The sequence below is a fragment of the Oryctolagus cuniculus genome, chromosome 4, assembly GCF_051225735.1.
Source record: "Oryctolagus cuniculus isolate XC-2025 breed Fujian yellow rabbit chromosome 4, ASM5122573v1, whole genome shotgun sequence".
NCBI lineage: Eukaryota > Metazoa > Chordata > Mammalia > Lagomorpha > Leporidae > Oryctolagus > Oryctolagus cuniculus.
In genome coordinates this window covers 125,927,116-125,939,485 of record NC_142870.1, presented here as the reverse complement: position 1 = coordinate 125,939,485, position 12,370 = coordinate 125,927,116, and the positions used below count along the sequence as shown (strand labels likewise).

The 12,370-nt window shown below is 36.7% G+C and overlaps 1 protein-coding gene across 17 annotated transcripts in view; it reads left to right on the top strand.

Moving 5' to 3' along the window:
- The window catches only part of MME (membrane metalloendopeptidase), a 157,629-nt gene that overhangs the window by 55,484 nt on the left and 89,775 nt on the right, over positions 1–12,370 (top strand). For 9 of the 17 annotated variants that reach the window (XM_089330255.1, XM_089330252.1, XM_089330253.1 and 6 more), the window contains 7 exon segments: positions 1,584–1,718; positions 3,675–3,776; positions 5,901–6,037; positions 6,147–6,240; positions 7,717–7,845; positions 8,621–8,719; positions 11,385–11,465. In XM_089330255.1, coding sequence (XP_089186381.1) covers positions 1,584–1,718; positions 3,675–3,776; positions 5,901–6,037; positions 6,147–6,240; positions 7,717–7,845; positions 8,621–8,719; positions 11,385–11,465 — 777 coding nt within the window. 17 annotated transcript variants of the gene reach the window in all.

Here is a 12,370-nt window from a genome sequence, read left to right as displayed (position 1 = left end):
CCTAGAAGCCAGTGATATCCTATGCGCCTGGTTTCCTAAGGAACTTTACAAGTTCAGCAGTTCAGAAGCCTTGTCCAGAGTTTGTTTGCTTTGTACCAAAGTTCCACGCTCTTTAAATAAATCTAGGATAATGATTCTAAAATAGAACAAGTTTGCAGAGTTAACAGAAGTGCCCAAGGGGATTCCTGTAATTGTTTTCTCACATCATTAATAAAAATCATCCCATATAATGAAGAAAAATCTCAACAAAATGATATTGAAAACTTCAAATTACCATTTCTTTCATAGTCAGTGGTAATTCCCTGCTGAAGGCAGATGAATTTATATCTTTTGAAATACAGTTGATTCCAGACACTGCATGCAAGTGCTTTGGAATGGTTATTCCCATGAGGTATGAACTCTGATATATTTGTTTACTTCAAAGTGAAACAAGAATCCTGGTTACATTTTAGTAAGAATGGATTTGGTAAGAAATTATATACAATCATCTTTTCATTCCTGGGATCTTAGCAATTAGTTTTTTAATGCAGTTTAACAGCTGAAAAAGAGTTTGTGTACTAAGTAGCAGACCCATGACCAGGGCTAAAGATGCTAGCTAGATAGCCCCAGCTTCACAGAATATCCCTGGGGGAAAAAAAAAAAAGAGAGAGAGAGAGAGAGAGAGAGAGAGAGCCCCTCTCTCCAGGGAAGTATTTACTTAATATTGAATAAAGGTCACAAGAACCAGTGTATAAACTTCCAGACTTTTAAATTGACTTTACATTTGATTAGATTTTTGCTTGGTAAATATTTTTTTTCTCTTCCCTGTCAGTTTTAGGTTTGATTATGTGTCATTGTACATTCAGATGTGACTTTGCACTCACAGGGAATAGAAGGGAACCTCTTTCACTTATGATCAGTTAGTAGGGATACAAAACACTCTTGAAGCTGTGAAAACTTTAAGCGCATTACCACATATAAACAGCCTTTCACTTTCTGAACAAGCCTTAGACTCCCTCCATCCCAAACTGGGATGTGTTTCAAACTAAGATGTTCTATATCAAGGGAAAGTTTGGTTACTACCAGTTTATAGCTTACTTTTACAAATTGAAGATACAATAGAAAGAATTTGTCTAAATCTATGGTATTTTATGGTGAAATTTCACAAAAACACAAAAGGAGCAAGGTACTTAAGTAATATGCACCAGTGTGTGCTGCAGAGCTCCTGAGAATGCTGTTTCATATTAAAAATACTGCTTGGCTAGAAGGGGTGGATATAAAGATTCCCTAATCATTTGATATGTTTGTGGCCATCTCTTCATGAAAAATTGAAAAAAATAATTATGATACATATGAGTGCAGAAAAAGATTTTTAAAGAAATTCATTGCTATTTAAAGACAGAGGAATATTTGGTATTGTTTACCAAGGGTTTTACAATTGCATTCTTACAGGACAAAATAACTGGAAGAAAATTGAAAATTCCAAAATCTCCAGAACCAAATCTCTATAAAGTACTTATTACTTTTCAAGTGAGACTTTAAGTTAAAGTGCCATGATGAATATTTATAACATTCTACAACAATTTACTGTTATTTATTTACAGGCTTGTACAGCATATGTGGATTTTATGATTGCTGTGGCCAAATTGATTCGTCAGGAAGAAGGATTGCCTATTGATGAAAACCAGATTTCTGTGGAAATGAATAAAGTTATGGAATTGGAAAAAGAAATAGCCAATGTAAAACATCTTTTTTTTATACACTGAATAATTTTAGCCACTTTTCCCCCCTTTTCCATCACTATCATATTTTAAGAGTAAAAAGTACAGTTGTTTAACCAGATGATAAGAATGCATAGCTCAGTATTGAATAATTGGCTTCAAGATCTTTGAAACTAAGAATATTATGGGAAACTGGGCCACTGACATCCAAAAGTTACACTGAATTTGAGAAATATTAAACTAATATACTTAGTTGCTTATTATAAGTGGATTACATCAAAATCCTATAGTTGATGTCCTGGAGACTCCAGGTATATGCAAAGCTGCTTTGATTTTGATATATAGAATGTTTCTTTATTTTAAGGTTTATGGTCACAGAGACTGTATCTATCCCTTTGCTAATAAGTATTAGCCTCTGTGTCGCAGTGTGATACCACTGGGTTCAGACTGCCTGGCTGCTGAGCTGAGAGAGATCAGACAGGGAAAATTTAACAAGAAAGTCCAAGCCAGTGTTTTCCTGCATTTTCTCTATTCTAGTTGAACCCTTGGAGCCTGAGCTGGCACTTTTTTCTCTGACTGTTCTCTCTCCCTGATGGGGTCCTGCGGTTTCAAGCAAGTGAACTCTGAGCCTGAGCAATATCTGGATAGGTTACTAATTGAACCCATGGTCTGATTCAGTCTGGGACCCTCGGAGTTCTCTTTGACATTGCAGTCAACAACCTGCACCGCTAGCTCCCGGTCCACTCACCCTTGCAATTTGGACTCATTAGACTCGCGAAGAATGAAGATCTTTGAGAGCAATTATAGCTTTCCTGGGGCCAAATGAAATCAAAATTCTCCAGAGCTAGACTATGCCCGGAGCTGTAGCTCGATGAGTGACAGTTTGATGGGTTATATGTGGCTCTATGTTGAAAACAGAATTCTTAGAGATCAGTTTCCTGACCTTGGTTTTTACAACTCATATTTTTCCAGATCATGCTCCCCTCCCTTTGCTCATTCTTAGGCCTTCAGAAAGCTATCTCAGAAATAATAGTGACTACTGATATATTCACTCCTGTCCACTGACTTGGAGATTGGCATAGGGTCTTAGTCATCTTGGAATCACCTGTGTATCTCTTGACATTGTCCAATATGGCACCCCATCCTGGAGACATTCAGAAAATCATTTTTTATTTCAGTAAATAAACATGTGCCCTAAAGGGAAAATTGGTGCCATGGTTACTGAGAAATAATTTCCATTTTAAACATGAAATTTTTGTCTCTTCTCACTTAAATTGTGTTTACTCATTTCAACCACTAGTTGGGGGCTTGCTTTCACAGTTTTCTTTATTCCTTTTTTTAGCTTCAGTGAAGACAAAATAAAATTGGATGCTGTTGAATGTAAAGCACTAAGAAATTGGCTAGGCAGCCAGGACAGTCACAAAAGTAGATGGTGTTTCATTCTCCCTGGATAACTTGCAACCTAACTCTACTATTCACTAGGAATTTTTTGTGCTACTTGCCATAAATTCCTATAGAAATGGTTGCACTTTTATTTTTCCTGGCCAATTTTAACAAGGACATTGAATAGTATTGGTGAGGGTGAGAGAGAAAGTATTTGAGACAAATTGGAGAAGATTATATCTAAGACAGTTAAAATATGAAACAGCTACAGACATAAATGAGTTGGCTGTTAGCCATAGCCAGAAGTACTACTTATGTGTCTCAGCAGTGATCAGAATTTAAAAAGACTTTTGAAGAATTTCAGACTTGACACCCAGCCAGATCTCAGTTACTGTCATTGAATTTCCTGAAAATCTCTGAGATTTCACTTTTCTTTCAGATATGAAAAAAAAAATAAGTGACAAAGCAAGTACTGAATAGCACTTAAACCTATTATGTTGTATTTTTCTTGTATAGTTTTTCCCTATATTGTAACTATACTTTTCTGAAGAATTCTTAGTTCTAAAATAATGATCAAACATTAATCAATAGGCTACGACTAAATCTGAAGATAGAAATGATCCAATGCTTCTCTATAACAAAATGACATTGGCCCAGATCCAAAATAACTTTTCACTAGAGATCAACGGGAAGGTATGTATCCTCTTATTGTGCAACTTCCTAAAACTATAACATTGAAATACTGTTTGTTTACATTTGTAGATTTCTCATTTATTGAAATAAATTGCACTTCAGAATGAATTAGATACCAGCCATTTCACAACAAGATCTGAAAAAGACATTTGTAATTTTTATATATGCATAATTTGTGTGAGTGTGCATGTGTGTGCACATTATAAAGTTGATTGTATTTCAAAGGTGCAATATCTTTCAGTTGTGTAGCTATGAAATAATATTAGAGACTATCAGAAAAGGGTGTGTGGAAAACATGAAAACTGAAACACTTTCAAAGGGACCAGCACTAGATCTCTTTTAAACTCCTACAAAGGAAGTTTTACTCATGAAACTTTCATGTTCTCATCAAGACCATGTATGGGGGTATTCAGAACAATAACAGAGAAACAACACAGAAATAGGAAGAAATCTCCACCATGGTGTCCATTTATAAATAGCAATTGACTTATTTTTGCTTAACTAGTATCTAATAATCTGTAGGGCTTATGCACTTGTTTTTGTGTATTGGTTGATACATGTGGTTGAGAAATGAAGCAACATCCATAGGTAAATCTACAAAGTACCACAATCAGTGAAAAAAATTCTTTTTAGCACTAATTCTAGTGAATAAGGACTTTTTAGAAGGCATAACTACTGAGTTAAGTATTTCTTACATAGAACATTTTTAATATAATGAACATTTAACCTATATGTTTTGAAAAATATTGTCTAAACCACCATGGAGAATCAAGAAAAGTATGTAGGCTAGCAATTCATACTTAGTACATGATCAGTATGTGTGTGTGGGTATATATGGGTGAGACTCTGATATTGATAATCTTAAACATTCTCAATTCTCACTTAAACCATAACTGAAAGAGTACCATATTTTGGCAACATTGAACTTAATTTCTGAAGTATGAACCCTGCATGCCAGGGGAAGGCATTGGGCACAGCAGTTTAGACATCACTTGGGACACATGCCCCCCACATCAGTGTAACAAGGTTCAAGTCCCAGTTCCACTTCTAATTCCCTCTTCTTACTAGCATGCACCATGGGAGGCAGCAGGTTCAAGTGCTGGGGTCCCTGCCACCTCTGCAGGAGACCTGGAATGGGTTCCAGGCTCCTAGCTTCAGCTTGATCCGGTTTCAACCGTTGCAGGCATTTAGGAAGTAAATTAATGGATGGAAGATCTCTGGCAATCTCTGTCTCTCTGCCTTTCAAATAAATGAGTTGTTTTTAATGTGGTCCCATAGACCCAATTTGATCATTTAAAATGCATTGTTGGCTTCATAACATCACTGTACCTGTGCTGCAAGTTTTCGTTTATAGCAAGAGCTCCACTGAGCTGTATTAACATCCACCTTATAAGATAAATATTTTCATTTTTGCATAAATCAAAGAAACTATTTTTTATAATTTTCATTGAGCTACTTTGTTTATTTAATAGGCAGAAAAATAGAGACAGGCAGAGAAGCAGAGATCTCCCATCTGCTGCTTCAGTCCCCAAATGCTACAACAGTTAGAGCTGGGCAAGGTTGAAACCAGAAGCTGTGAACTCAATCGTGGTCTCCCAAGTAGGTGGCAAGAACCCAGTTGTTGAGCCATCTCTATTGCCTCCCAGAGTGTGCATTACTGTAAAGCTGGAATTGGGAGCTGAGCCAGGCCTCACATCCAGGCACTCCAGTATGGAATGAAGGCATTCCAAGCAGCAACGTAAGTGCTGCACCCAATACCCACCCTAGAAACTATATTTTTGAATTTAAATTTCTTTCTCTTTTTTTTTAATATTGGTTGTACCAAAAAGATGGACACTGCCCAATATCTAATTGTGTGTTCTCTAAGCTTAGTGGTTTTGCTTTTGCTCTCAAATAGTTGGTTTAATTCTGCTATCTAAATAATCATGTTGCAGAAATAAATTTTAGTTAAAAAGTTATTGGAACAGGGATAATCTCCAACAGAGAACAGCCTGATCATTGTGGTATTTATTTAGTGATTTGACACCCTTTAATGTCTGACCCTCTAACCATAAGTGAATGAATCTTGGAATGGAGAAGAGAAGTCTGTAATTACTGTGTGTTTTATGCCTACTTTTTCTCCAGCCATTCAGCTGGTCAAATTTCACAAATGAAATCATGTCAACAGTGAATATTAATATTCCAAATGAAGAAGATGTGGTTGTTTATGCTCCAGAATATTTAATCAAACTTAAGCCCATTCTTACCAAATATTCTCCCAGGTAAGTCTCTCAGAGTGCCCGTGTCCTCAAAGTTTACATTTCATGTCACTCTTTAGAAGCTTTGCAGCCTCATCTTTTCTGTTGCTGGGTGGTGGGTTTTTTTATACAGAGATCTTCAAAATTTAATGTCCTGGCGGTTCATAATGGATCTTGTAAGCAGCCTCAGCCGAACCTACAAGGACTCCAGAAATGCTTTCCGCAAGGTGAAGAAAAAATCTCTTTTCTTAAGACTTAAAGCATAAGGAGATACGTGATTATGAAGGCTTGCCTGTACACTGCTAGAATGTGGTGATCTTTGCCAAGAGACACAGTGTGAAATGTTGCTTGCTGTGCACATATGTAGGAGATACTGCCTAGGAAGGATACCAGTCTTCATGGGCCTTGCCATTCATTGGTAGTCTCCAGTGGCACCAGACTTCCATAGCCCTGAGAGCAGTTATCTTATTTGAGCAGTTCATGAAAGAATGCCTTGATTTTTTGTTGTTGTGTTAAAAGTAATTGCAGGGGTATTTGTTTCAATTAACCTGATTTTCAGGTGCTCATAGCACACTGGACATAAGCACAAATGGACATTATTGGTTCAGACAATCCACTGAATGTATAACTCCTTGGAGAGAACTTTGTAACCTTTTGTAAGACTTTACCTGCATTATCTAAACAATCATCATTTTAGTCCTATTATGAAGGGACTGGGCAGAGGGATTGAGGAAGAAGAGATTCTAGCAAACCTACCAGGTAGTGTAATGGAAAGAAAATTACCCTTGATTGATTGAAACATATAATTTTTACTCTTAAATGAAGATACAGACACCTTTTTAAAATTCAAGAATGCAAGAATTATATTGTGCTAATTTTCTTTACTTACGTTAATCCCTTTGTTGATAATAAATTTACACACGGCCGGCGCCATGGCTCACTAGGCTAATCCTCCGCCTAGCGGCGCCGGCACACCGGGTTCTAGTCCCGGTCGGGGCGCCGGATTCTGTCCCGGTTGCCCCTCTTCCAGGCCAGCTCTCTGCTGTGGCCAGGGAGTGCGGCGGAGGATGGCCCAGGTGCTTGGGCCCTGCACCCCATGGGAGACCAGGAGAAGTACCTGGCTCCTGGCTCCTGCCACCGGATCAGCGCGGTGCGCCGGCCGCAGCACGCTGGCCGCGGCGGCCATTGGAGGATGAACCAACGGCAAAAGGAAGACCTTTCTCTCTGTCTCTCTCTCTCACTGTCCACTCTGCCTGTCAAAAATAAATAAATAAATAAATAAATTTACACACATACAGCTCTTCTAAAACACCCAAAGTTCAGCTAACACATTCAAAAGCAGGAATGTGTTTTCTTGTATGACAGATTTCTCCCCTGTTACGTTTATTGAACATCACTTCACATTTATGGTTATGAGGTCGTTACAGTGTCATGTTTTTTTCTAAAACTTTCTAGAAGGATGTTAACTTGTAATAACCAAAAGTTCTATACCTCTGAAAATATGCCCTGTTTTCACATCATTTAAGTAAACGATCCAGGAGGATTGCATTTTATCATAGGCTAGGGATACCTGCACTGTGAGAAGACATGAGTATTGCAAGAACTTAATGGAGACATAAAGAATACTTGTGTGAAATTTGTGCTCTTGCCATCCTCCAACCCTCTACTCCTATCAAACGCCATATCTTCTTCCTCTTCCATAGGCCCTTTATGGCACCACATCAGAATCTGCAACTTGGAGACGTTGTGCAAACTATGTCAATGGGAATATGGAAAATGCTGTGGGAAGGCTTTATGTGGAAGCAGCGTTTGCTGGAGAGAGTAAACATGTGGTAATGGCTTTAGCATAATACCTTATCAGTTATGCGGTACATTATCTGTTTGTTTACACTGATGGGAAATTGTAATTGCTTATAATTTAGTTACAATTTGCTTAGTTAGGCAGAGAACCTCTGAATCATTACCTGCCTTTCTTTTCCAATAAATCTCACCCTACCTCCCCTGAGGGTCTAGTTTTGTTTTTGCTCTTACTATTGTTTAGTCCAAAATCAAGTGCCCATTTTCCAGTGTATTCAGATTACCTAGTCATACATTCTATTGATAGAGTCACGTAGAAACTCTCCCATTATCAAACTTGATCAAGAATTTGCGTTTTCTTACAAACCAGAAAATAAACCAGGGTTTATTTAAAGTACAAGAAATTCACTCCATTTTTCATTTTTACTGAAATGATGACAATGGAACTTAGACAATATGGTGAAGGAATCTATTGAAATGCTACTTCATGCTTAATTAAACCACTAATGGCAAAGACAGCTAATGTTTTATGATAGTGCTATGTGATGTTGGAAAGCATTACATCCTGGAGAAGAACTTTAAATTTCTTTCATATATTAAAGTCTCTGTAATCAGGAGTGTTGATAGTAGCAAAATGGCTTAAAAATACAATGATCCCATAGATCCATTTTCTTTGGTTTGTCCATGAATTCACAGGCGTTAACATAGTATTGAGTTGCATTAAAAACAGGGCATGTCTCTCTATTAAAATGTTGCATTATAAAGAGTGAATGAATTACTCAAATCTGCCTTCTGTAATTTTGACTTGAGGTTGAGGATTTGATTGCACAGATCCGGGAAGTTTTCATTCAGACTTTAGATGACCTCACCTGGATGGATGCTGAAACAAAAAAGAAAGCTGAAGAAAAGGTAAGGAGAATGCAGAGAAATTTTTTAAAATCTTTTTAGCAAAATATTAACTTTAAAAATATTTAGGGAAAATATAATGTAAGGTTGCATAAAAAACCTTGTTAGCTCCTTTAAGACATAATGTATCCAGTTTTCATGAATAAAGATTTTTCCTAAAGTTTTCATCTTTTATCCCTCTAACCAACACCATTTTCAATTTACAGTCTGAAAGTAATATTATTTTCCTTTTAATGAAGACTTGGAAAATAAAAGAAAAATCTTGTATGAACAAAGAGTTAAAATATACTATAACAATGGTTCATATTTTTTCTCCTGTAAAACACCTAAAAGTCTGTGCAATGGCTAAAAATTTCCTCTCAACTAGTATTTAGTTGAAAGGCAGAGAAACAGAGAGAGTGAAGTCTTTCATCTACCACTTACACCCCAAACGCCTACCACAGCTATTGGCTGGGCCAGGCCAAAGCCAGGGGTCCAGAGTTCAATCCAGTTACAGAGGTTGAAGGCACCCAAGTACTTGAGCCACACCTGCTGCCTCCCAGGGTACATATTAGCAAGAAGCTGGAGTCAGAGCAGAGCCAAGATTCAAACCCAGGAACTCCAATATGGGATATGGGAATCCCAAGTTGCATCTAACTCCTGTGCCAAATATCTGCTCCCTTATTTAGTTTTCTTTTACAATGCCTAGGGAGCAAAAAAAATAAATCGCTATTCAAGAAAATATAATGTGGTATATTATTTGTGTATTATAAGATTATGGTTAAAGGGAAGTTGAGGAAACCTATCAACCATTACTGTACGGCTTTCATTGGAACTTTTTATTTTTCTTTTAAATTAGCATGTAATAATTGTACATATTTACAGGGTACAGTGTGATATTTTCATATATGTATGTAGTGTGTAACAATCAAATTAGGTAATTAGCCTTCCTCGTGTTTAGCATTTCCTTATACTGGGAGCCTTTCAGCTCTTTTCTTCCAGTTCTTCCTAAAACATATAATAGGTTGTAAAGTGTAGTCACCTTCTGTGATGTAAAACAATAGAATTATTTCTCCCATCTAACTGTGTTTTTATTATTTATTTATTTATTTTTTATTATCTCCTCCCTCCTGCCTCCCTTTCATGGCCTTTGGAAATCACTGTTCTGCTTTCTTCTACTTTGAGGTTAACTTTTTAAGTTTCTACATATGAGAACATGCAGTATTTGTCTTCCTGTGTCCAGAGTATTTCACAAATTTAGGATTCCTAAGGATTTAAATCTACTGCGACCTTTGTCTTTATAATGATATAGAAACTAAGGGGAACATGTCCCGTGAAAACTGTGGCTATGCTGTTATGGACAAGATCACGTGCATCCTGACTATTCCTCTGTGGTTAGGGTGGAAAAAAGAACAGACCATTCTTAGGATTGATATAGAAGGAGTCTGTAACAAACCTATTGTCATAATATAATCATCTTCTGGTCCAGTTTTCATTCAGAACTAAACCTACCTATATACAACAGTCATCTGAATTTGAGGGGTGAACTAGCAGATGGAAGATCTCTCTCTCAGTTTCCCTCTATCTCTCTCTCAGACATTAAAGTAGATGAAATTAAATGAAAGGTTTTAAAAATTACTGATTTTCAATTCCAAGTCCTGCAAGGAAGAAACTGACTAATGTTTTATGCCACAGTATTTAACATATTTACAAATATGCCAATATTAACAGTGAATACTTTTTCTGTAGCTTTGGGGAAAATATGTCCTAGGAAATAAAATGCCATTGAAAAGAGACTAATTTGTCATGAGCCAGTGGAGAAAATGGGTTTGGCCTAAATGACTTTAGTGACTTATGTGCAGTCTAATCCCTTGAGGAAATCCTGGACTTATTCAACAGATTTGTAACAAAACCAATCCAAGTAACTCAGAGATACAAGCTTCTTTCCCTATGAAAAATTTCAAATTCATTAGATTATTTAAGAGCAATATGATATAATAGAATCAGAAGTCAGATATTTTTGAGAAAAAAATGAAATAGAAAGTAGTAAACAAGTGGTGATAATTAAATAATAAATATAAGATAAATAATGTTCAAATAATAAAAATTAAAATTAAAAATAATAGCAAATAGGTGGTAAATATAAACTGACATAACAAGGAAAACTCTTTTCCACTCAATTACTTCATGTCACTCATTTAACTTGGGAAGATACATGAACTTACATTGGAGAAAATAAACCTCCAGGAACTAATATTCAGGATGAATATTAGCACGAACCCTGCAAACCCATCTGTTTTACAATCCAAATCAATGAAGTGGAAAGATAATTATAACCTGTTGGAATGGAAGCTCTAAATATTAGCCCTTCTGTAAAATTAAAGAAAAATTCTTTCAGAGAAAAATTTCATGAAAGCACAATACATGTGATACAATGACTTTTGTCGGTTTTCATTGTACTTTTCTTGAAAAAGCTTCAGTCTATAAGCACAGGATATTAGCTAAATTTCAGGCCTTTATTTTGAATTCTAAGAAGGAGCTATTGCAAAGATCTGTTTAAGTACTGTCAGATATTCTTTTAGCAAATAGTATGGATCAGGTTATTCAGTTGCTAGTCATGGGCAAATTATAGTTTTTGTATTTGAAAGTTGCATAATCATTCTCACATTCAGTGTTATAATTTTCATAGGCCTTAGCAATTAAGGAAAGGATTGGCTATCCTGATGACATTGTTTCGAATGATAACAAACTGAATAATGAATACCTGGAGGTAAGTATCTCTTACCAAGATTCTGTGCCAGTGAAACCTGGGGCTAGTTGCAATGTCATTGGTACCTGTGGTGTGTCAGAGGTTATTTGAAGTAGCCTCAACACATAGGTCACATGACATACAGTCTTGAACACTAATGCCAGGGCTATGTTTGTTTTAGCCTTTTGTTTCATTAGCTTGGATTATATTTGGTTTGTGTTATTTAGATTTCCACATATTCCATTTTAAGACTAATCAAAATAATCTGGTGTCCTTTAAAGAGCATGGGGGTGGACATCAAGGGGATGGACAGCAGGCTCCTTATCACAACTTACACAGCCGGAAAGTCCAAGTGGCAGATTTCCTTCCACTGCCTAATTATTCCCCTGCTGGATAAATGAAGTCCTGCCTCCTCCATTAAAAAAAAAACAAATCTAATATTTGAGAACCAGAAACTGATTTTATTCTCCCCTGGCAATGAAACAACCAGAAGAGAGTTGACTGGAGTCCCAGCAGCTCTGCTTACCTTGCAGTCACCACAGTCACGTAACACCTTGTGTCGACAGGGTGCTCCTTGCCGAGCTTCAAGGATGAAGATGATTCCTAGCGCTTTGATTACCAGCCGGTCATGGGGTTTTGTAAGCCATAATGCCCTCTTCTCCCTTTCCATTTTCTGAAAAATTTGGCTTGCTCTTTTGCATGAGCTGGTTGCAGCTTGCAAGTCCAGGGAACTCTTATTGTGGAAGTGTGGTAGTTAAAATAATAGACTCCAATACCAGATTCTTTGGATTCATATCCCAGTTCCACTACTTATTTAAACTTGGTCAAGTGACTAAAATGTCTGTACCTCAGGTTCCTCAGCTTGAAAATGGAGATAGCAGTCCTTGGTTCATAGAAAGATTGAATGAATAATGTACATTTGAAGT